Raw genomic sequence first — 24,599 nt, forward strand, 5'->3', positions numbered from 1 at the left:
GTGTTGCTTGTTAATCTGGTGATGGATCTCTAAGCTGATTCCATTTGCTGTCATGCAAAGAGCAGTAGGAAACATGGATGTCCATATATCTCTGTGGTAGGATGGAGTCCTTTGTCTATGTCTAGGAGTAGTATACTGAGTCATAGGACAATTTTTGATAATTTTTTGAGTGGGGAGCTAGGAACCGAACCAAGCCCTCTGAATGTGGATGACAGTTAGGAGGCCTGGGCAGTCTGTGGGACCTCTGGCAGTAGAACTAGTATTTATCCCTAGAGCACAAAAGGACTTTGGGAGCCCATTCCCTATGGAGGGATGCTCTGTCAGCCCAGATACACAGAGGAGAACCTAGGTCCTCCCCCAAATGATGTGACAGACTTTGATGATCCCCCATGGAAGGCCTCACTCTCCCTGGGGAGTGGGTGGGGGATGGGATGAGGGGGTTGGTAGGGGACATGGGAGGATGGGAGGGAGAGGGAACTGGGATTGATATGTAAAATAAGATTGCTTCTAAATTAAATAAATTTTAAAAGACTTCCAAAAAAAGAGAAAATTATATACTGATACTCTACACTGACTTCCATAATGATTGTCCTAGTCTGCATTCTGCCACTATTGGCTGTCAGATCTCTGGTAATGCCATTCTGACTGAGGTGAGCTAGTATCTCAAAGTAGTTTTATTTGCATTTCCCTGATAACTAGAGATGCTGAATACTTTGAAAAATATTTATTGACCATTTGTGTTTCTTTTTTGAGAACTGTCTGTTCATTTCTTACCCCATTTGTTGACTGGCAGTTTAGAGGTTTTGATGTTTAATGTTTTTAATTTTTAAATTTTATTGCATGTGTATGGTGTTTTCTGTGCATTTTGTCTGTACCACATGTGTGGCTGGTTCCTGTAGAGGACAAAAGAGGATGTCAGATCCCCGGGGACTGGATTTAGATGGTTATAAGCCACCGTGTGGGTGCTGGGAATTGAACCTGGATCCTCTAGAAGAACAGTCAGTCCATTAAACCACTAAGCCATCTCACTGGCCCTAATGTAACATTTAGTGAACCATAGTGACTATTTAAACTCTATCCAGGCCCAACTAATTAGCAAAAAACTTTAAAGTTATCTACATCAATCCATTTTCTAATTTGTAGTTCTGTAATACTTTTTAAAAGCTAGAATATTTTCATGCTTAATTCTTCTGATGTTTCTATTTTTACTCAAAAATAACAATAAACATGATAGCCATTTGAAAAATGTAAAATGTATCTATACAACAATTGTGTCAATAGACTTAAGAAAAGTGAGAGTGGAAATATAATCAGATGAAAATATATACCATTAAGTGTTATTACTGGAAAGACAGAGAATGAAGAATGAATAAGTAAATGAACAACTGAATGAACAAACCAAGCATTCAACCTTGGGGAAAGAAACAGTAGAAAGAAGTAACAAGAGATTGTAGGTCAGAGTGCATGGGAGGGGAATACTTTTAAAATAATTGAAAATGAATCTCTTAAAAATATAGACAAGAATCTGAGAAAATTGTACTATAGTTACTGCAATAAACACATTTTGTTGGCTTTGGGGGTCTTTTTTAGGGTTTTGTTTGTGTATATTAGGGAGAGCACAGGTTTTGTTTAAAGCTTCAGAAAAGCTTTAGAAGTTGGGTGAAAGTGACCCATGACTCTGAAGTAGAAGAAGACTCTAGAGCTCTTTAAGCTGATTGGGAAATGGGGGGTTCGGAAAGGCAGCCCCAGTCAGCCAATTCCAGAGTCACTGGAGCTGAGCAAAAGGAGTCCCAGAATAGCCCAGTCAGCTGAAGTACGATGCGAATATTTCAGAGCGATTCTCATTTCTCCAGAAAATTCCCATGCTGCTCACAAACGCCAATGGTCTACGTTCTCGGCACTGTTTTAAATCTGTCCTGTGTTGTGCAGTCTTCTAACAGTGGACGGTGGCCATGGAGACTTCAGTCACATGGGTTTGCTTATTTGGTGTCTTGTTAACCCCAGATTGATTCCTTGGGCAGTTCCTTCCAACCCTGTCCATTCCCTTACGTTGCCAGTGACAACTGTGGTAATGCCCCTGACTAGTACTGTGGCAGGATTTATTCTGTCAGGTGAAAGACATTGCTACTTTATTCAGCACTAAACTGAATAACTTTGATGTAAAACCTGCCATGCTTGAAAAACAACCACGAAAAACAGGCTTTTCCTGGAAGTACATGATTTGCTGTTGCTTACATCTTAAAAACACTCACCTTCAAGCCTTGTTTTATAAAGAAAATATGCTTCTAGAAGTTGTGAGTAATAGATGAAGAGTATGTTTTTTAAAAAGACAAAAACATTTTAAAGAGAAGTTCATCTCTTTTTAAAAGCTATTCACATGAAAAGAAAAATCTCTAAGCACAAGGTTGATCTATATGTTTTTGTGGTTATTAGTAGTAATGACGGTACATTAACCACACTCTCTTGATAATGCTGTAGCTGTTTCTTGGTACTTGTATCAACATATAAATTTCACAAGTGGCAATATGGGAATTTGACTAGTACATTTTTGTTTATATAAAGGGGTAACAGCATTATAAACTTCTTCATATCTTTGAATTATGGGTCTTGATTTGCACACAGCGAGGCTGAACTGCAGCTGAATGTGGCAGCCATCTTTTTGCTGCCACTCACGTAGGCGTGTGTGCAAGCTTCTGAGTGACAGTAGCAGAGGTGACTACCTCATCAGCCTGGAATTGATGAGTCCTTTTTATTCCAGCCATTGTTTTTATTCAGTAAACATGGATTGAGAGCCTTCTCTTGCGTATGTCCTGCTTCATTGGGAAGGTAGTAAAAGCTGAAGAGCAAGTGATGCTAAGCACTGTATAACCTTACTTCTGCTAGGACACACTTTAAACAAAATGTCTGGTAAAGCATTAAGTAGCTTAATTCCACAAATACGAAACTTGATACAAAAGGGATATTGAATTAATTGTATTAAATTGTTTTTACACTGCATTGAATTATAAGTAAATAAATCTTCTTTTATAACCCCTTTAAGTCTGCTTAGTCCTTCTGCAATGCAATGTAATCCCTCCAGTATCTAGCTCATAACATTAGCTAGCGCCATTAGAGAAAACTTTATGGAAGGAAGAAGCATGGTGGTGTTTCCTTTTTATTATAGAACTATAGATGGGTTCTGTTTAAGAGTGACAGTTAGTAATGCCAAGCATATAGCTGCCATATGAAAATGAGAAATGCTTTAAAAGTGCTCCCAAGTAGATCTGGGAGAAGGAAACAGCAAGGTAACTAAAATCTAATAAACCCGTTTGTACTTTTCTGAGAAGAGACTGTCTACTAATGATTTGAGAAGTAAAAATAAACACTTTGGTATTGTCATGGGGTTAGACTACCTCCTACAGCTAAAACAGTTTATGACCGTAACTAGTCTTCAGGATAATAACCCTGAGGTGACTACTGGCAAACATGGAAGGCAACAAAGATAGTGTGAGATAGGAGACTGTGGAGGTATGGGTGATTACGGGGTTGGTACCTACTCGGTGGTGGATACAGCAAGAAAGAACTTTTGGATCTTTGGTGCAGGTTTTAAATCATATGCATATTTATGTGGTTTTTATATTAATATGGTTTGAATATAAAATATTCCCCCAAAAAGCTTCATGTGTCTAGCTTGATCCTTAACTGGTGTATCCATCCATTGAGATTTAATTGTATCATGGGCACTCTGAGATATTCAGTGTAATCATCACTCATAGATTCCTAAATGATAACATTATTGGGAGATAATAGAAAGTAGGAAGTAACACATTGTTAGAGAAGAGATTATTAGGAGTTGCTTGCCTGACCCTTCATGTCTCTGTTTTTCTACTTTGTAGCACAATAAATAAAAGACCCAGAGACAGATATTGGGGTTCAAACCTCAAGCTGAAAGTCAGAAAAGCAAAGCAGCCGGCCACTAATCTTTACCTCTACCTCGGGCTGAAAGGGCTGACCCACCAACTTCTCCTCAGTGTGGCTGGAGACTGAATATCTCCTACTGAATGCCTGATACTGATTTATATACCTCTCATGAGTCCTGGTGTGAGCTATAATTCTCTTTTAGACTGATTCAATCTTGTGTAGACCTGGTTGGCCTTGGACTCACAGAGATACATCTCCCTCTTAATCCTGCGTCCCAGGATTAAAGGTGTGTGCCTAGCTTCTATGAATCCTCAGGCAAGCTTTGCTAAGTCATAAATAATATATCACTACACTACCTTCCATGAAGTCAACAGCTCTGTCTACAGTATACTCACAACCATAGTGACTGACTCTGGCTTGCCTTGAGTCTCAAAGGAATTGAACCAGCTACCTGCTGACTTAAATAAATCCTGAGCCAAAATAAATCTGTCTTCAGGTCAGTGGTGGCAAGGACAGAAGTATTACAGCTCCACACTGTCAACTTCAGCAGCCTTAATTTTAGAGGTCTCAAGTCATGTAAACCTGGATGTTTGTATTCAGCCAAGAAAAGAACATTAGGATAAGGCAGTATGGAATGGAGTTGGGGTCTATTAAAAAAGAGATTTCCATGTACATTTTAAGTTCAGTGATAAGAGGTAATGTACACAGGCACTTGGAAAGAAACACATGCCTCGGAATATGGGTGGGGCTTCTCAAAGAAGAATAGCGGTTTATTAAAAGACATGTGTGGTGCACATTTAAGAGGATGGTGAAGAAGCAAAGATACTCCCAAGGGTAGGGCATGAGCTTGCAAAGGGAGAGTTGTAATTAAGAGTCTCAGCATTAGCCATACACACTATGTTGGTAGTTCTCACATTATATCTCAAAAGACTGTAAGAAACTTCCTATCTATCCTGTCTGTGTGTGACAAATGAATTATAAGTGGCTATAGAGATGCTTTGGATAAAGTAAAATCAGGAGCCACTGGGGCTGTACAAGGGGTTTCTGGTGAAATTACTAGAAAATTATGGAGTTATAGTTAAGAAAAGAGAACTGCTAAGCAAACGGTGTGAGTCCTTGATTCTTAGCTAGCTGGAGGCATCAGACAGGCTCTAGAGCAAAGGGCTATTTTTCCCTTCCTATGTCCTAATTTCCCCTCTTCTTAAGTTACTAAGTCAGGTATTCTGTTTCAACTAAGAAATCCAAGCTAACAAATATTTCTTTTTAACCAGAATCTCCACGGGTAGACATCTGTCTGTGTGGGCAGCTGCACTCTTAGAAACTAGCACAGTGTTGGCACATAATGCGCCCTATGGAAGGAAGAAACGATGAGATTCATTTTCCATGAGCCACATTACTATTTTGTGCTCACATTAAGTCTGCATTTCTTTACATCCTTCACTTCTAATTTAGTAAACAGCCTATTTCAAGGTTAGGCAAGTTTTTATTCCAGTGGAATATGTGAAGTAGCATTATCCTCCAATTTGAATAATGTTTTCCCACTTCATTTGGTTTTTCTCTTTTTCATCTCAAAGGACCAATACCAGAGGTGCCCCTCTGAATATACACAAGGTCTCCAGCAGCCTGATTAACTTTGGAAGAAAGTTGATTTCCCCAGCCCCGGCTCCGGGCGGTATGGGTGGCCCTGTCCCTGGCAGCAACAGCGGCAGCTCTTTCTCTGCTGCCGTCTCCTCCAGAGCCTCCGAAGAAGCCCCAAGGCACCGTGTGCAGCAGCAGCAGCAACAGCAACAGCAGCAGCAGCGACTGATGAAATCTGAAAGCATGCCGGTACAGTTGAACAAAGGTAGGAGAAAATTCCAGTAAATCCCAAGAACCTGAAGTGTAGTCTGCAGTTTTCTCACTTGCCTGTGAGAAACCAACATCCCAGAAGCAGAAATCCATGAAAACTTCATTTTTAAAAATCTGTTGTACATGATTCTTTTTAATATAGAGATTAGATGTTGTATTTTTCTTGATTAAGTACATTTTTGAGGTATTTGATATGGTATTATCACAGTGTGGTTTCTGAGTTGAGTGTGTTCTTTGATAGCTTTCAGAAGAGTCTGAGATGGGAATGCACAGTAACTTGGGCTGTACTCGTCATAGCAGTCAGCCTCATGATCATGATTTAGACGAATGTTTGTGGTCTCATCTCATCCACCTGTTTCATTGCTAAGTAACACAAACTGGATTTTTAAGAGGAAAAAAAAGCTAAAGCAAATCTTAAGTAGCCAAAATCAGCATTAAAGTCCATGCACTAAATGGTACAGCCACAGACTGTGTGTAAGAGCAAAGAAACCTGAGGGATGATGGAGAGGAAGGCATTGTCCTGAGCTCTCCCGCGGCTCTCATTGTCTCAGGGCCTGTCCAGTGTTTCCCTTTCCTTGCACATGGTTCCCACGGGGAGCCCTGTGCACTCTTACTTAGAGCGTTTGCCCCTGTTTTCCGTGCTAGCCCCTCTTCTCATGGCAGATTAGAAACAGTGATCCTTCTTTTCCCTGGTGGAATTCTGAGTAGCCACTGGAAGTAAGAAATAACAACACGATGGCAAAAATTGCACAGAAGCATGGCAGTTTGTGGCCATTCTGTCCCAGTACACACCCTGACTAAAACTGGATTCATATCTTAAAGGGATAGCAATGTTAATAGCAGCTTTAAGTACTTAGTGGTATCAGTAACAATGGTAATGTCAGCACAAACAAAATTAAAATTGTGTGCTTTGCTTAAGGATCTCACATACAGTATTGTAAAGGTTTCAAAATTGGAATTTAAACTGGAGTTTAGTCCCTATGATGCCAATTAATGTGCCCTGCACATGTGTACACATGCATGTACATCTGAAGCCTTCCATTGCTGTCATCATGTTTAGTTTTTATATTTGTGTGAAATACTAAGTTTTATATGATTAGTGTTTAAGGTGTATTAGAATCTTCAGTTTTCCTTCTGTGAGAACATCTCATTTAAAATTACATTTTCTTTTTAATGTAGAGCTGTCACACATGATTTAAAGAAAAGAAGACATCAAATCATTAACATATTGAAAATGTATTTTAATGCCAAGAGACATGCCCACTTCCAGAATGGAAATGAGTGTTATTTTATATATCTCTTAATTGTACTGTTTTATTGTTCTAAACAAATATGATCTCAATATTGCTTTGATAACAAGCTTTAGTCTGTTGTAATTCTAACTGATGGCAGGCAAATGAGTCAGAGAATCTCTTAATGCTTTAGCTTAAATTTTCTGAGAAACCAAGCCAAATGACTGTAGAAATATAAAGTTGTCTCTCTAAGGAAATGTCAAGTATTAATATCACATAAGTGAGAGAGGAAGTGCATGGAGATGGGACAATTGGTGAAAAGTAATCCCCCAGCTGCAAGGAGACAACAGTGTCGGCGCCATATTGGAACGTGAATGCCACTGAAGCGTTTGTAACTGATCCTGTCCTAAAGGAATTGCCCTTGTGTTTTGTTCTGCTGTTTTGTTTTTAAACAAACTCTTCTAGTTTATTTCTGGCTCATTAGTATCAACACCCACCCACCCCACCCCCCCCCCCCAAAAAAAACTTGTCGACATTCTATTTTCACAGCAAAAATCCCTGCTAGTGTTCCCAGTTACATAAAAGATTGAATAAAGACTCAAAAGAACCATTTACAGAGATAGAAAGGAGCTGTTTGCCTCTATTCCCCTTCTGGTAAACCCTAAACAACCTAAAGCAATAGTTGAGCACTCATGCCTCGGGAGTCTGCGAGCTCAGACACCTGTGCTGCTCTGGTGACATTACACTGAAGGGTCCCCCACGCTGGCCCTTGAGCTCGTTTCCCATAGACACTCTGCTTTCTGTCTCCACTGACAGCTCTTGGACACAGCAAACTGTCTGGAGTCTCATGCTGTACAGAGACATCCACCTCATGCCTTTGATGAGAGATAATGAGCTTGTCTGTGAAGATGAAAACATTATGGCTTTTATAGGTCATAGTTATCTGCAATTGTAAAGGGGGGTGTCATGTCACCCAGATTCATGCATGTGTAACTTAAAAGTTCATTGTGTAGTTTGTGTATCCACAATAGAAACAAAGTCAGTAGAGCTATTCCCTCACCTGTTAGTAATATTGATATTAAAAATGAGTCTTCCATGCCTACATAGACTGTAAGAGATCTTGAAAATCTTTATAGCAAAATTGGGTAGCTGGTATAAATTTGAAAATTAGGCCCACCATCTATCAATCAATTTAGTTAACTGTATTATGAAAATGCAGGTTGCTACCATTTCTACTTTTAAGCACTTCTTTGGGATATGTTCCTATCAACAAATTTTATTTGGGTTATAGGAAAACATTTGTGTATTCTTTTTGTTGATAAAAATGATGTAATGACCCCATATGACTGACCATCCTACAAATCACAGTGTACTAAGTGGCCAGAACACTGAGGGGTGTTATTTAATTTAAAAGTCAATTTTTGCTAATATGCTAACATTATATATATTGATTAATAAATTATATAGTGTATGGTATATTAATTAGTAATTTTTACATATTAGTAAATGCATATATAGTAGAGGTGTGTGTGTTCTAGAAAAACTAAAGCAGCAAGCTTGTTAATCATAGATTATACCTGGGAAACCGGGTGCCTTTTAAAGACTTCATTTCTTTTGCTTGTAACTTCCAAATAGCCTTCAGACACCGCTATCTCCAGCGCATTATTCTGATGACGGTGACTGTGCTTATTGTTGGACACTGACACCCCAGAAAGAAACAAGAGTGTGAAGTCCAGCGTCTGTGCCTCCCCTCTGGGGGCATCTTGTTCTGCACCCCTTTCCTTTCTTGTCAGGGTTATTAAAATGTGCCCTCCCCATCCTTATCTCCTTTCTGTATTTAAAACTGTTTCTTTTTTATTTGAGCACTACTTTCTTATAAGCATTTACTGTGGCTCCAATTTGTAATGAAATATTGCCTATAAAAGGATGCCAAGTTAAAGGTATTCAGTTCACAGATGCATTTGTAAATGCATGTAGTGAGCTTGGAAATCTTTTTCCCTGGCTAGCATCAAATTGGAGCTTCCTTAGGTCTTAGGAATTATCTTCAAAGTTCAGTTTAAAGTATTTCTGGATATAGGAAAAAAGCAATTTCAAAAGAATACCTGTAAGTCCGTTTGAATAAGTCTTTTTAAAAAAATATATAAAATCACACGAATATTTGTTTTATCGTGAAATCAACTCAGGAAAATCTTTTGATGGTTGAGGTTTCCTACAGTGTGCTTTTCTTTCTGCAAAAGTAGAAGAGACTCTCATAGGAGACACTCTGTCAATGAAATGATTTCCTTTAAAATAGCTCATGTTTTCTAAGCTTCCACTGTATTTCCTGTTCTATGTTTTTAGTGATTTGATAAAATTATTATAAAATTGAATGTGAAAGACAAAAGGTTCTCTATCATCCTTTCATGATATCTAACTATTTTTCTCTTATGAAATCCAGGCGATGTAGTTACAGGAAGCGGCGCTCGGCTTTCTGCTCCTGTCCAGGCTCTAACTGACCCCCAAGGTACAGTTGCTACAACATGCTTCCTCGTGCTCCTCCCCTCCATCGCTCCCTCCCTCTTTCTCTCTTGTTGGTTGGCATTTGCTGCGCCACCCCACCTAGACCTCTTAGTGTCACAACCCTCTTCCCCTTTTTTCTGGTCTTACCAGCATATAGATCCACTACCATAGTTTGGCCACTGAGTGGCACTGTTGTGTAAAACAAAAGTTCCCTCTCAGGTCCTGCCTTGGTGGCCTCCGGCTCTGATGTGGATTTTCTCTTTGGCTTTTTATTTACATGTGATTCAGCCTGTGCTTGAGGCCATTTTTACCATTATGCTCTGTAGGCTAGCTTGCAAAAAAAAAAATGGACTTTTGTTATCGCATAGGATTGAAAAATTTGTTCTAAGATGTGTTTCTATGCTATATGCTATGCGTATTCATACAACCAGCCTTTTTTTACAACCTGTTTTTGAAATAAGTATTGCCTTTATGTTAAAACTTTTGTTGTCCAATTTAACCAGTGTGGCCAATCACCATAAATAGTGAGTGATAGTGAACACTTTAATATTAGCCATGTGTTTGGTTTAAGAAATTCAAAGAGGTATCCATTTTTGATACTTCCAGGGATTTTAAATGTCTAAGATTGATCTTTTACTTTACACATTTTTAGTGAAATAAAGAGAGTATGTTACACAGAAATTTTGACTTAAAGAGTTTCATCAAATTCTAAGAAAAATACAGTATTAATAAAAACTCATACCATGTTTTGCTTACCTTGAAATATCCATATAATAAACAAATTCTATTTGTACTAAAACACTATCCATCATTCCTTTTTCTTTTACTGTGATTGTGTATCCAGCGATATTTATTCAAGTTTATCCAAAAAGTGTTTGTTAAGTGCCTGCTCTGTGCCAAGCTGCTTTTGTTGGCAGCATGGTTTCCCACAGTGTCGCCAGCATCTTGGATATTTCTCTTGCTTTTGATGACATGTCAAGCCAATGTAGTTGGGAACTGTCCCTTTTTCTGAATGTTATGAATTCTCTCTGCCCCCACACTCTGACAGAAAGTGTGTCAATCTGATGGGAGGGTCTAGCCATCTGATGACACATGGATTCTTAACCAGTGATGATGATCCTGGGGAGGTGCAATGGGGTGACCCCTGCATCTCCTGAGCTAGATAAATCACTTCTGTTTTCCTAGCATACTTCCTGAGGAGTGGAAAAGAAGAGGTAGGAGCCAGAACAGTTAATGGTGACAACTTAACAATCTCTGTCTGCTGAACAGCAGCAAAGTCATAAAGAAAATGGAGAAATGACGTGAATTTCAAATTGTCAGTAACCATTAATTTCACACAGCACTATAGTAGTTGTGCTCACTTGTCTGTGTATGACTTCCCATGGGGACTATCTAGAAGAGAGTGTTAACAGAAATGTCCAAGTGCAGCTGGCAAGCAATAAATTGGTAGGGCAAGAAGAAGGCCAAGTCAGCTGCAATAGAACACAATAACGATATGAGACAGGTCCCCCTCCAAGGAGCAACAGAAGAGACAAGGTTTTAAACAAGATGCTCTATCAACTACTCTAGCTACTGTTGAGAGCGATGAGTGGTAGGATGAGGGAGACAGACAGTTCCACTGTGTTCAGCATAATTGTTATAAGACAAATATCTTAGCTTGAAAATGTGATTTTTATGGAATATGTGTTCCAAAAATAAATGAGTGTCTTGGTTAGGTTTTTTGTTTGATTGGTTAATTGATTTTGGTTTGAGGTGTTTTGTTTTTGTTTTATTTTTGTCAACTTGACAAAAAAAAGTTATATGAGAAAAGGAACCTTTTTATATGAGAGAATGCTTCCAACGTATTCCCTATAGGCAACTTTGTAATTGATTTTCTTGATTAATGATTGCTGTTGGTAGGCCCAGCCCCTGGTGGAGGCACAGTTGCCATCCCTGGGCAGGTAGTCCTGAGTTGTAATAGGAGAGTGACTGAGCAAGCGACACGGAGCAAGCCAGTAAGCAGCATCTGCTTCAGTCCCAGCCTCCAGGTTCCTAACTTGATTTCCCAGTCTGACTTCCATCAGTGATGGAGTATGAGTTTTAAGCTGAAATAAAGCCCTTCCTGGTCATGTTGCTTTTGGTCATGGTGTTTTGTAACAGCAATAGGATCCATAACTAAGACAGAAGTTGGTACTGGGTATTGCTTTGACAAACCTAACCTATCATGGGGAGAATTTTGGAACTGGGCTGGAAGAGCCACCGAGTGCGCACAGCTTAACGAAGTGCTGCTGTGGAAACGTGAAAGGTAATGCTGAGAGCGGTGTAGACCATAGAGGCCTACCTGTAACGCTTCAGTGGCACACAGGCTCTGTCGGGGCCCTCTATGTGATTTTTGGGTTAAGAATCCATGAGTGACGTCCACTGGAGCCAAAGAATTATTATGATTAAAAAGAGACCAGAACCACTAAAATGAAACCATTGCTTTAGTGGTCCAGTCTATACTTGTTGGATGGAGGCTGAAGAATCAGTCAGCTGTGGTTAAGCTGAGACCAGAATTATTGAGGAAAACTCCCTGGAAAGGGTCTCCTGGGTCTGCAAAAAGAGGCTGTGGTCCAGAGCAGGCTGGCACTGACCTTGTGCTGACCTAGGCACTTGTGTAAAAGACTCCCAGGTAATACTGTTTTCAAAGGCAAAGAGTCGTGAAGGACAGTTGGGGTTTAGACTGGTGAATGTGCAGCCTCTGTTACAGTTAAAAGCTCCAGGACTGCTAGGAGTTGAGGTTTGTTTGGCACCTTATCTAGAGAAAGTACATTTTAAAAACCCTAGGGAGACTATTGGTGAAGCAGGTGCAGCCCAGTTGCAGTGGAGACTCCAGAATATTGGATGAACCAGTACTATGGGTCAACCACCAAGTTTTGTAGTGGAGCCAGCCTGAACCTACAAGGCAAGGTGCCTGTGTTGTGTTTGGCAGAGCCAGCAAAGTGGAGCTGTCTAGGTCCTTTGGTGCCCAGAAGGTCATGAGTTCCAGGCATCAGTCATTATGCTGTTGGAGTTTAGTTTTGCTTTGATTTCACTGTGACTGTTTCCTGTTTCTTTCCTCTTGGAGTAAGAAATATGTAAATTTTTGTTATTATTTTATAGAAGCCCCCAAGAGGCTTTTTGTATTTTTCAGAGAAACTTGGAACTTTGAAAGAGACTTTGGATGTTTTAAAGAGAGTGAATATTTAAAGTGTTTGAATTGTAAAAGAAAGTGAATTTTAAAAGAAGGTGGAACTTCAAAAGTTAGAATGTTTTATATTATGGTACTAATATCAGTGTGATATCTTAAGGACAATGAGAAAGGAAAGATTGTGGTTCAACAGTGATGTCTTTGTGGGTCAGGTTGACAAGGGGTCAAATGTGCTGGCTAGGCTGTTCTGTCAGTTTGACACAAGCTAGAATCATCTGAGAGGAGGGAGCCTCAGTGGAGAAGACACCTCTAGGAGGTCAGCCTATAAGCACGCCTTCTGAGGCATTTCAGTGATTGATATGGGAGGCCACAGCCTGTTATGAGTGGTTTAAAACCCAGGCAGGTTCTACTAGAGTATATTAAGAAAACTAACTCAGCAAGTCATATAAAACAAGCCAGCAAGCAGCACTGTTTGTATTTGAGACAGGGTCTCACTATGTAGCCTTGGCTAGCCCCTAACTTCTCTTTGTAGAGTAGGTTAGGAGTTCTGCCTACCCCTGCTTCCTGAGTGCAGGGATTAATGGCATGAATCACCATGCCAGGCCTTGGCATGCATGTTGTTTATCATAACTGTAGCAACCCCAAGACAATGAATTGTTGTCATCATCGTCCTTTCCTGAGAGCAAGGCTAGAATTTGACACACACACACACACACGCACACTTTTTTTTTAAAACTCATTCTGTCCCATGTCTCCTTAATGCTGGACTCTATTTCCTGTGGGTCACATGACACAGATCTAGTCAGGGAAGTAGATTGCTTTGCCGGACACAGGCTCTGTAGCTCAGCCAGGCTCCAGTACAGGCTGTAGCACTGCCCTCTAGGTGAGCTGGGGTACTTACTGACCCTCCTGTTTGTAATGAAAGAAAGAGCAGCCACTTGCTTTACTTACAGGGTGTTGTCCTGTTTCACAAAGCTAGCTCTTGGTTGATACCTGCTCAGGTAATGATGACAATGGAAGCCTCACATGTCTCTCTAGTTTTCAGGATCAAATTATGGAGGAGCCTTCTGTTCAATAAACCAACACTTCTATATTGAATTGTTCTGACATTCTAGACACTGTTTTCTGCAAACTGGTACCCAATCCAACAGTCCTTCCAGGGTCTAGCCTGCTTCCACTCACTCTCCACCCAGCTGCTCAAGGCAGCAAGCTGTTCTAGAGTAGAGAACAAGTGCCTCCCGAGTTCTCTTGGCCACTGTGTAAGGTCACACCAATGCAAGCTGCTCCTAAGTGTGTCCTTCCCACCATGGTCCCCTGAATGTCCTAACCTCTTGACTATATTGCTTTTCTGTGTTCATCTCTCATGTGTGAGCTCAGGTTTTTGGCTTCTTGGGTTCTTGAAATAATGAATTAAACTTCCTGAGTCTCAATCTTGTTTTCTATAAGCAACTAACTAAGTCATTAGGATTGGATGGAATCATCTGTTATATTCCCAATGTCTATGTAAGATCTTGTTCCTCTTTCTGACATCGTATTACTTAGTAGGCTGACTTGAGAAGTATGAGTGTAGGAAAGGTAGAAGGAGAGTGCACAACACTGTTACATATTTGAAACCTAGAATCAAAAGATTTCTTAGTTTATTATCATGGAAGCAGTGATTGATAGAAAATGGGATGGCTTAATAAGATTTTGTTCTTTGATATTATTGTAATTTCTCCTAAATGGAACAAAGTCCCAACAGATTACAATGAAATTTTACTTGTTTGTCACACATTTCTTCTGAATGGACTAGACATGCATGGTTATGTACACCATGTGTCTTCTTTCTAAAACTATCCAAGGCAACTAACATTTTACAAAATATGTTAGATATGACTGTTCACAACTCTTCCAGTTTGGAAGAAAATGAGAAGCTGAAATAATCCACAAATACTAACTTGTTCTAAAGATATAATAAAATTTAAATTGTTCCATCCGGAATTTAGATTAACTGTGAGTTTGAACTATCATGTCAAGAACTGAAAGACTGGAGAACGTAAGTAGAGTTAATAATCAAAGAAGAAATAAGAACATTTCCCAGAGCTAAAGAAGCATCTGACGTGGAGACTGGAAACAGTTCAACAGGCAGAGTGAAAATAAGGTCTGTCCTACCCTGGAAGCCCCACAGAGAATCTGGAAGAACCTGGAGGAGGCGGAAACTAAAGGTGTCCAGAAAGGAGCCAGCCCAGATGATTATTCATAAGATGACCAGCAGCAACACTTTCCTCAGTGGCAAAACTGAGGAGTGATAAACATGTGGGATTTTGTTGGTTGTTTGTTTATTTTTAAAAGTTTTACAGGAAAATCATTTGAATTGGCTTCAAATGGAATGGTAAAGTACACACTGGCTCAGATAAGAATTCAGGTCTGCCAGGAGATCCACCACCTTCTACACAAAAGCAAAGCTTACCTCAAAAGGGACAAGACAGAGTTTATTCTGGAGCCAAATATGAATGAACATAGACTTAAGCCACGTCACAGTCCATGCTCCAACGTGGAAACAGGTTCATGAAGTTTTTATAGTAACAGAACAAAAAAGTCCTAAACCAAGGTGCTTTTCAATACATCGATGGCAACAGTAAGTAGGTAGCTATGGTACAGTAGAGGAATCTCAGTCTGCCGGCCTCAGATGCTGTCTCGGCTTAGATGTTTGCTTGGTGAAAACTGGTTTGGTTAAGTTAATATATTCCAAAAGGCTTTGATCTGTTGGTTCAGAGATGTTAGGTCTGACACAGAGGTGGCCAAGGAATGAATGCTTATGAGGCCCAGATGAATTATAACTGGGCTGTAGCCGTGCAACATTCCAGCCCTCCACATGATTCCCAGCTACTTCTTAAGTTTACACGTGTACACTCTACCACTTGTACAGTGAAACCAGCCTCTGGACAGTTAGAATTCATAAGGAAACAAGAAACAAAAAATCAGTGCGTTGAGGAGTGGTACTGTCTTCTTTTAAAATGTCAAATACCACCTGAAAGATAAAATGATACTTAGAAGAAAAGGAATTAAAAATAAGATAGGAAAATAAATTATTTTAATGCAAGTCATAAAGGTGGGGAAAGGAGCATTAACGTAAACATAAAGTAAAGGAATGAATGGAGATAAAGGTAAGATTAACAATACAGAAACCAGATTACTTCAGTGAAAAGACAACACAGTTCGTCTTTGCAGGGCTGCAAAGATGGCGTAGTGCTTAAGAGAATGCACTGGTCTGGTTCCCAGCACCTATGTGGAGCAGCTCCTGGCTACCTGTAAGTCCAGCTTCAGGAAAGCCAATGTCTCTGGCCTCCTGGGGTGCTCATGTGCACATACCAAGACAGGTATAATTAAAAATAATAAAAATAAATCTTTTAAAGCAGTAAAGTAATTCTGTACTCAAATCAAACATAAGTAAAAGAAAAATCCTGGAACATGCAAAATAAGAATTGTAGAAGTAAAGATACAAAAGAGTGAGTTTGGTTGCTTTGGTGAATTGTAAGACTTTTTCGTAAGCCAGAAATTTGAACAAAGTTTTCTTCTGATGAAAAGAATTTCCACAGATTTAGTGACTTAGCAATCCAGGTATACTATTTAGTGACTATATCATCAGAAATCTGGCATAAGTCTCACTGGAATAAAAACCCTGGTGTCAGGGGGCTCCAGGGGAGAATCTGTCTGCTCCCTTGTGTGTTTGTGATATTGGCAGAATTCAACTCCTGCAACTATAGGATGGAAGTCCCCATTCCCTTGCTTGATGTCAGCCAAGGGCTATTCCTGAAGGGAACTCATGAAGGGCGCCTTGTTTCTTGGATCCTAGTCTAATTTCTTAGTATACAGAGTGCTTCAGCTGTCTCATTTGCTTCAAGTAGACCCAAGAAACGGTGGCATACCTGAGTTCTTGTCCTCCCTCCTCATTTGCCTTAGACCCCTCTTTAGATTGCACAGTAGTAATAACCCAAGGCATCCTCTCCATGAAGTCACGAGCCTTGACCAGCCTGTCCAGTCTCTTGCCGCATGAGTTGCAATAGGAGTAAAGGAAGTGGACATCATTCTGACTGCCACATGCATGCTCGGCTGGCTGTTCTTTTAGAGACAACAATAACCTTCAGTCAGAACTATAAAATCCTAATGGTGAGCAAACAGAAAAAAACAAATATGGCCTTTAAAGAGCCATTCCCACACAGGTCACAAAGAGGTAGATGATCCAGACTTGATGGTGCAGATAAATTCTGTTACATAAACTTACAAAGGCAAATCTTTTTTTTTTTTCAGCGTCTTTTGTGATACTAGGCTCTGGATGGCATGCTTTGAGTTCTTAAATGTATCTTTTGTTTAATGAGCGTTTTTAAGTATATATTGTCAAAGTTGATCAAACATCCAAATTGTGCTATACCTTTGAACAGTTCCAAAGCCAGTAAAAGCTGCTTAAGTAGTAGAGGAGCACTGAGAAATTTGAGAAGGAAAAAGGAAAACCTAGGCTTTATAATAAATACATAAATTATGCCCCGTGTTCATCTAAGGTAAACACCACCTTCGTAAACAGGACATGAAGACAGAAACCATTACAGGTAACACACACACACACACACACACACACACACACACACACACACACACACAGCGAATTTCCAGAATTTAAAACATCTTTAAACCAGCTTTTAAAGGTAAAATAAATAGAGATAATTCACATAAGAGCTTCATATACCCATTAAAAATACCTTAAAAGATACTCAGCCTTACCAGTTACCAAAAGACTTCAAAAAATACAGTAAAATCTGTACTTCATGCTGTTAACTAGATAAATAAACATGAATAGATAAATATTAGAATATACAGTTATATATGAAGCATATTCTCACATGTGCAAAATATGTCCAATCTCTGCAAAGACATGGCATTAAAAACCCTCAGTGGATTTCAAACTCTTGAAAGTCTAAAAGAAGGCAATTTATAACCATTTATCTGCATTTGAAATCTGCTTATGGCAGAACGTGGTAGCATACACTATAGTTTCAGCACTTTGGAAGCTAGTTTGCGGTATGAGTAAGTGCCAGACCGCCTAGATCTACATCGCAAGACACTGTCACAAACAAAACCAAAGCATTCTAAATAAACTAAAATGCACATACAGATTTAGGTGTTAGGTTCCTATAAATCTACTTTATAGGAATGTCAGCCTTCTAAACTATTGGTTGTCATTGTGTTTATAAAGTCCAAGAATTAGAAGAAAAATAAACTGTGCTGAAATATGGATAAAAGCAGTCAAAAGATCCTGAGGAAACTTCCACACCAGACTTTACTAATAAATGTGTTCATATAACTACAGGAAAACCATTTTGTAAGAACTATAAGAATGAAGACAGTGTCTCGCCACATAGTTAATTAAAACAAAAATGTTGTCAATGGTACTTCAATATCTTTTTCCTACAAGCTATTAAAATAGGTAGTGGACTTTATTATGTGTAAGACAGGCAACTTTTCAAGACAAGTCAGGCCCAGAAGCAAGCTACAGAGGAAAGTTTTTAGGATACTGAGACCCCTAAGAGTGTTTCTCTGTAAATACACCAGGAGCCCAGGGAGGGTGGCCCCAACAAGTCAGGTCCAAGGAAAAAGAGAAAAATGCCAACCAAATGTCCTAACAGTGAGTTCTGTAGCTGTCTACTTTGTTTCCACCCACCTCAGCAGAAGCCTTGACAACCAGCACCCCACAGCCTTTACAGGGGTACAGAATGGGTGTGCAGTCTCCTAAACGTCAGGGTCCCAGTGAACTATCAGTTTCTAATCTATATGCAACTCTTCATTTGACAGTGTGCAGAGCTTGTGCAATGAGAGACCCTGCCATAAGGTATCTGTGGAAGATAATGGCTGGCAATCGTTAGACATCGCAACTACCCAGAGTAGTAGTCCCAGTTAGAGGAAATAGATGCTGGCTGAAAGATTAACAAAGTCAGAGGCTGATCAAAGGCCAAGAAGGACTTAAATATATGAATAGGATGTCAACAGGAGCTTTCAAAAATTCCAGTGTGTTCTGGAAGGCTTTGTGTGTGAGCTGTATTGTGTCTGTGTCCAGGAAAGGCTGGAGACATGCATAGTCTCTCAACTCTGGATGAACTTGAGTCTCTGTGTGAGCAGGAATGAAGGCTACAGCAAAGTTATAAGCTGCCTGCTGGAATGTAATATAGTATAATATAATGCATCCCAAAACCTAAAGAACCCTGATAAAGGCTGAGAAGTGACTCAAGATATGTAAGAAAAGGAAATCTTGTCTATATAGACCAGTAAAGTGACCAAGCAAAGTCTTCAGCGACTGCACACAATGGAGATAGACTTTCGAATAAAGCAACAGATAGCAAGATAGGGGAATTTAGGAGGTGGAGGGGCATGGGGTCTGATTTCCAGAGTTGCCACATTATATTATATCTGGTTGTTAATGGAAATTATAAGTCACACAGAATCTAAAGCATACCTGGGTAAAAGCTGTCAGTTGAAACTGTCTCTGAGCAAATGCCACATTAGACCTTACTACTATAAATGTGCTTAGAGAACCAGCCGAAGGAAAGCATTTGTAAGGACTAAAGGAATGGAAACAATGTCTCAGTAAAGACAGAACTTCAATAAATCGAAGTTTTTTAAAGAATCAAATGTTTAGAAGTTGAAAAATATGACAACTAGAATAGAATTTTACTTCAATTCAACATCAGATTTGTGGTGACAGCACAGACTCAGAAGGTGACTATGTGGTTGATTGAAAGTGTACACTCAGAGGAAGAGAAGATAAAAGGTGAAGATAAATAATCAGAATTCAAAACCCTACAGAGCTCCATTAACAGTAACAACATCCAAGCCGTGGGAACCCAGAGAAAAGAAAGAGAGTGGAAGGCAAAGTGTTTGATGACATAACTTTATGGGAAGCCTTCATCTGTATATTAAACTAGGTCACTTAACACACTCTAAGTAGCTAGACACATATAGCTTGGGTGAAAGAGCCCTTGCCAAGAATGCACAAAGTCCTAGGTTTGATCTCAGCACAAATGAGCCTGGCACGTGCAGTACCATCACTTGGTAGGTGGAGGCAGGAAAACCAAAAGTTCAAAGTCATCCTTGGGCATAGACCAAATTCAAGACTAACCTAAGCCAAATTCAGTACTGTCTCAAAAAGGAAAATGGACTAGACTTACATGCAGGAGTTGTGTTTATAAGTGGAAAAAAAAAAACATCATGACCTGTAGATAGTGGTTTCTTAGGTCTGAGCACAGGCACCAAAAGAAAAATAGGCGGAAGAGATTGCAAACAATTAAAACTGAGTTTCAAATGACAACATACAGATGGTGAAAACAAAATAGAGAGAAATTTGCTTTCTAACCAGACATTTGATTTGTACTTGGGCTTGTACAAGGACTTATACTTGGAAAGAGCACAACAGTATAAAGGCACATACTTCAATTTCTAAAGAATGTAAACAATTTGAAAAATATTTTTCCAAAGAATGTATACCTTCAAAAAAATACTCCAGCCGGGCGGTGGTGGCACACGCCTTTAATCCCAACACTCGGGAGGCAGAGGCAGGCGGATCTCTGTGAGTTCCAGGCCTGCCTGGTCTTCAAAGAGGGTTCCAGGACAGCCTTCAAAACCACAGAGAAACCCTGTCTCAAAAAACCAACAAATAAATAAAGAAAGAAACAAACAAATAAATACTGCAATCAGAATTGCAATGTCTAAAAGGAAGACAGCTGCTCAGTACAGATGAGGATGTGGAAAGTTGGAGAGTCGCTGCAGTGCTAAGGAGGCTTAAAACGGGACGGCTTGAGGCAGGGCAGCTTTTGAGAGGCTCCTTACCAGGCCAAGGCTACCTGATACAGCTGGTGAGAAACAAATCGTGACCACACACAGGATGGAGGTGTCACAGCAAGACTGAGGCTGTGACAAATTAATCCAAGAAATCAGGATCAATACAATGGCAGTTGCCAGGATACAAGGAGGTGTGTAAGCTATGCAGGATATACAAGATTAATGTCTAAGGCAAATAGTCCTGCCAAATTTCTGTATGCCTGGATGGTGTCTAGGGAGTAGAGAATCAGAAGGTAGCCTGAATGCTTTACTGTCTGAGGGCACACCTTGGTTTCTTGGGGACTGAAAGACAGTGCCCCAGGAGCCTTGGACTCTAACCTAAAAATCCGGTGACTCAGCGCCTCAAAGACAACTAGAACAGGCCAACTCTGTGATTCCCTGATTGGTGGCACATGCTAGCACTCTGGTTTGTAAGTTTAAGGCTAGACTGGGCTATATCATGCTTTTAAGGACAGCCTGGACCAAAATAGGGAAACCCTGACTCAGGCAAAGAGATAAGGGAAAGGAGGTGGGGTGGGGGACTATGATTTTAACAAGAAATGAGTAGATCCAGATAGATCCTAGTCTATGGGTTGCCATAAACAACCCAGTGAAGTTAAGGCCTAACGCCCTGTAAGTTGGTAGCAGACAAAGGAGGAAAGGCCAGAGCAAGGTAGGGCACAATGTCCCTGTTATAGACCTAAGGTCAGCGCAAGATGCTCCTAACCATGAGGATCTTTGTTCCCTGCCCTTCTCTAGTTCAAAGAACCTTGTGCTCAGCTTGAAATTACAGTGTCACTCATTGCAGACCTTTGTTGCGGTGTTTATTGGGAAGAGTCCTGCAGGAAGAAAGAGGATTGGGCAGAAGGGGTGGTGTTAAAGAATAATGCAGACCTTGCAGAAGAGCAGGGTTCCTGGGAGAGGACCTCTGGGTGGAAACGGGGAATTCTCCTGCCAGGCACTACCTCAGGAAGAGCAGGTGCCCCATGCAAAACCTAAGCAGGTCTGGAATAACCTGAGAGGGGGAAGCATCGTCACTCCACTTGGCTTACCACTCCCCTTGTCTGTAGGGCACACAAGCCAGTCCTGAATTGTTTACAAAAAAGATGATTGGTTGCTTAGATGCAACCAGATGGAGTCACTGCATGAACAGCTCATGTTGACTAGGGCGCCTAGGCGTGTGATAGGTTTCCTTTGAAACCATTGGCTGGATGTTTTCCCACCCTGCAGGTTTTTTGCTTTAAAAGATGCTTGCTGTGGGACAATAAGTGAGTTCCTGCTTGATTATACTCCCTGCTGCATCTGATTGTCTCTGGGATTCTGAGAGGCTGGGGAACGGCGAGCAGGCACTTACCCTTCCTTGGACCTAGCTCAGCCTTCCATGGTTGGGCTAAGACCCTGCACTTGTCCCCAAGTTCTAAGCCCACTATGTGTCCCTAACACCTTATAGAAAGGAGGCTGCAGAGGAAAACAGCTGTTATGAGATGAGGAACAGAAGACTCAGGTAGATAACTACTGGTCCTGCTGTAGCTCAGTAACTTTTGTACCTAGTGACCCAAGAGACAAGTTTGCCTGCCATAAATTAAGTACCTTATACTGTGTGTCCCGAATGCCACCACTGTAGTCAGGGCAGAGCTCAGTAAAAGGCACTGTGAGACAGCACCTGAACCCATTACCGGAGTCCGCAATGGGCTTGGGGCTGACCTGTAGCTGTTCCACAATTAGGAAAGGCAGAAGCTCTGAGACTGCTGAAGGATTAGTCATGCAGAGTACGGTGACCTGCTTCCTCAGTTAATTATACTGGTACTTCATAGTTTTAAAAATCGCGCCTTTATGTTTTGCATTGTTAAACAGTAGATTCATAACTGATCACCATTTGTTAAAGCTAATATATTCAGTAGTTTAGTGACAGTCTAGTGCTTAATTATTGCTACTGAATTTTTCTTTCAGGGCAGAGTTCTAAAACCATCAGTTCATCCCCGAGCATCGAGAGTTTGCCAGGGGGGAGAGAATCCACTGGCTCCCCACCTTCCTCTGCCACTAAAAAGGATTCCTTTTTCAGCAACATCGCACGTTCCCGTTCTCACAGCAAAACTATGGGCAGAAAAGAATCTGTAAGTATTTAAGGGCAGCTTGCTTGTCATCTCATTTTATCCTAGAGTGGTGCACATAAGGAAGTTCCTCATATACGCAGTTTGGTGAAGCTCATTAAACTAGAACAAACTATTTTTTCAAAAGTATGTTAGTGTTATCATTCTAATTTAGTAATATTTTAAGACTGTGATCTCTGTAGCTGGGAGAACAGAAACATTAGTTCAGAATAAGTGGAATATTTTCTAAATCCTTCCTCTATCTTTTTATCAAAGCATGTCGGGTTTCAAACTGTAGCACTGACATTGCTTATTGCAGGCTCCGTTGTTGAGGAGGCCGAAGTACAAAAGGCTTCTTTTGGAGGTGAATAGTGCTGTGATTGGACAGAAAGATGCCATCTACCCTCCCCAGTCTCCAGCGGCTCTCTGTGTGCTTTCCTGCTCAGCTCTCTTTCTAAACCTTAGTAAGCAGCCTTCTGTTGCTGAGGGGTTATGACACTTGAAAAACAAAACAATCTTTCTGTTGTAAAGTAGTAACCTGAAAAGTAAAATAATTTTGCTTTTTATTTTTAAAAACTATATGAACCACATCTCTATTACGGTGAGGTGCTTTTGTTCTTTGTTTGGTTTTAGAGATTAATTTATTTTTATTTTACGTGTTTGAGTTTTTGTTTGCATTCACGTAAGATCACTGTAGATGTTACTGGTACCCACAGAGGTCTGCCAGACCCCCTAGACAAGGGTTAAGCTACTGGTAAGCCACTGTGTAGGCACTGGGAGCTAAACCTGGGTCCTCTGTAAGAGCAGCAGCCAGTGCTCTTAACTGCTGAGGATCTCCCAAGTCCCTCTGTTACAGTCTTCTCATAGTCTCTGTATAAATCCTGTGTATATATCCTTGAAAGGGTGTATATTCAAATTGTATGAACTACGTTAATAATCTAGCCTTAATCTAAATTTTTTATGCTTCGTTTTTGTGATTATAATATAATTACTTCGTTTCCCCCTTCCCTTTCCTCCCTCAAAATCTTCCCACATATCTCTCCTTGGTCTCTTTCAAATTTATGGCCTATTATTTCATTAATAGTTGTTACAAGCATGCATACATACGTACAACCTGCTCAGTTTATATGATGTTGCTTGTTACTTTTATGTATGTTTTCAGGGCTGACCATTGGTATTGTATTTTTTTTGGTATTGGATCTTTACAGGCAGCTTTATAAGAACTTTAACTATATTTTATAGCTAGTTTAACACCTAACCTAATATGAAGAACCCGCTTGCCTTCTGAAAGAGGGTACGGTATCAGAACCTAGCTGTAGCTGGAAAATAACAACTACTGAAACCATAGAGGGATGATTGGTCAAGATCCATGAAGTGAAGCTTTGGGTGTCCTTGGTAAACCTCTCCACTTCCTAATGTTTCAGCTACCTCATCTGCAAACCCAGGAATATGCATCATTCACATACACACAACCCAAGGTAGGCTTCTGTTATTTTAAACCTGAATTATCTTGAGATTGAATGTTCTACATACACAAGTGTAAAAACAAAAAAAGAATATTCACTCATATCCAGCACTGAAGAACTTCACAAGAGAACAGAAGAAATCTTAGGGACTTACAGTCTTGCAGTGTTGGTTGAAAAGGAAAGTCTGTGAACACAGGTCAGGGGTCAGAAAGTTACAGACTTTACCTATAGCAATACCAAAGCCAGACAGTAGACCATTGCCTTTGGTGCTATAGGAAGAATTCACATCCTACTCAAATTCAAGACTACTACTATTGTGGCTTAAATCTGAACTGTTCCCTAACAAGCAGATCTTGAAGGCTTGAGGAAAGGTTATTGGGTTGGGAAGGTGCCAACTTCATCAATGGATCAGTCTAAGTGTGTTTATAGCCGAATGGACTATTAGGAAGTGGTGCCTGGCTGTAGGAAATAAATCACTGGGGACACTCCTTTGAAAGATCTATCATGTCCCAGCCCCCCCTTTTTTTCCTTACTCTGTTTCCAATTGCCAGGAGGTAGGTAGGTAGGTAGG

At 40.2% G+C, this 24,599-nt stretch overlaps 1 protein-coding gene across 8 annotated transcripts in view; it reads left to right on the top strand.

Moving 5' to 3' along the window:
- Tbc1d5 (TBC1 domain family member 5) overlaps nucleotides 1-24,599 on the top strand; it is a 424,656-nt gene that overhangs the window by 359,978 nt on the left and 40,079 nt on the right. For 7 of the 8 annotated variants that reach the window (XM_040729178.1, XM_040729179.1, XM_040729181.1 and 4 more), the window contains 3 exons: nucleotides 5,475-5,743; nucleotides 9,418-9,483; nucleotides 22,423-22,586. In XM_040729178.1, the coding sequence (XP_040585112.1) occupies nucleotides 5,475-5,743; nucleotides 9,418-9,483; nucleotides 22,423-22,586 (499 nt within the window). The remainder of the gene's footprint in view (nucleotides 1-5,474; nucleotides 5,744-9,417; nucleotides 9,484-22,422; nucleotides 22,587-24,599) is intronic. The other variant, XM_040729183.1, reaches the window with a different exon arrangement.

Source organism: Mesocricetus auratus, unplaced genomic scaffold (genome assembly GCF_017639785.1).
Source record: "Mesocricetus auratus isolate SY011 unplaced genomic scaffold, BCM_Maur_2.0 Super-Scaffold_100021, whole genome shotgun sequence".
In the NCBI taxonomy this organism is placed as follows: Eukaryota; Metazoa; Chordata; class Mammalia; order Rodentia; family Cricetidae; genus Mesocricetus; species Mesocricetus auratus.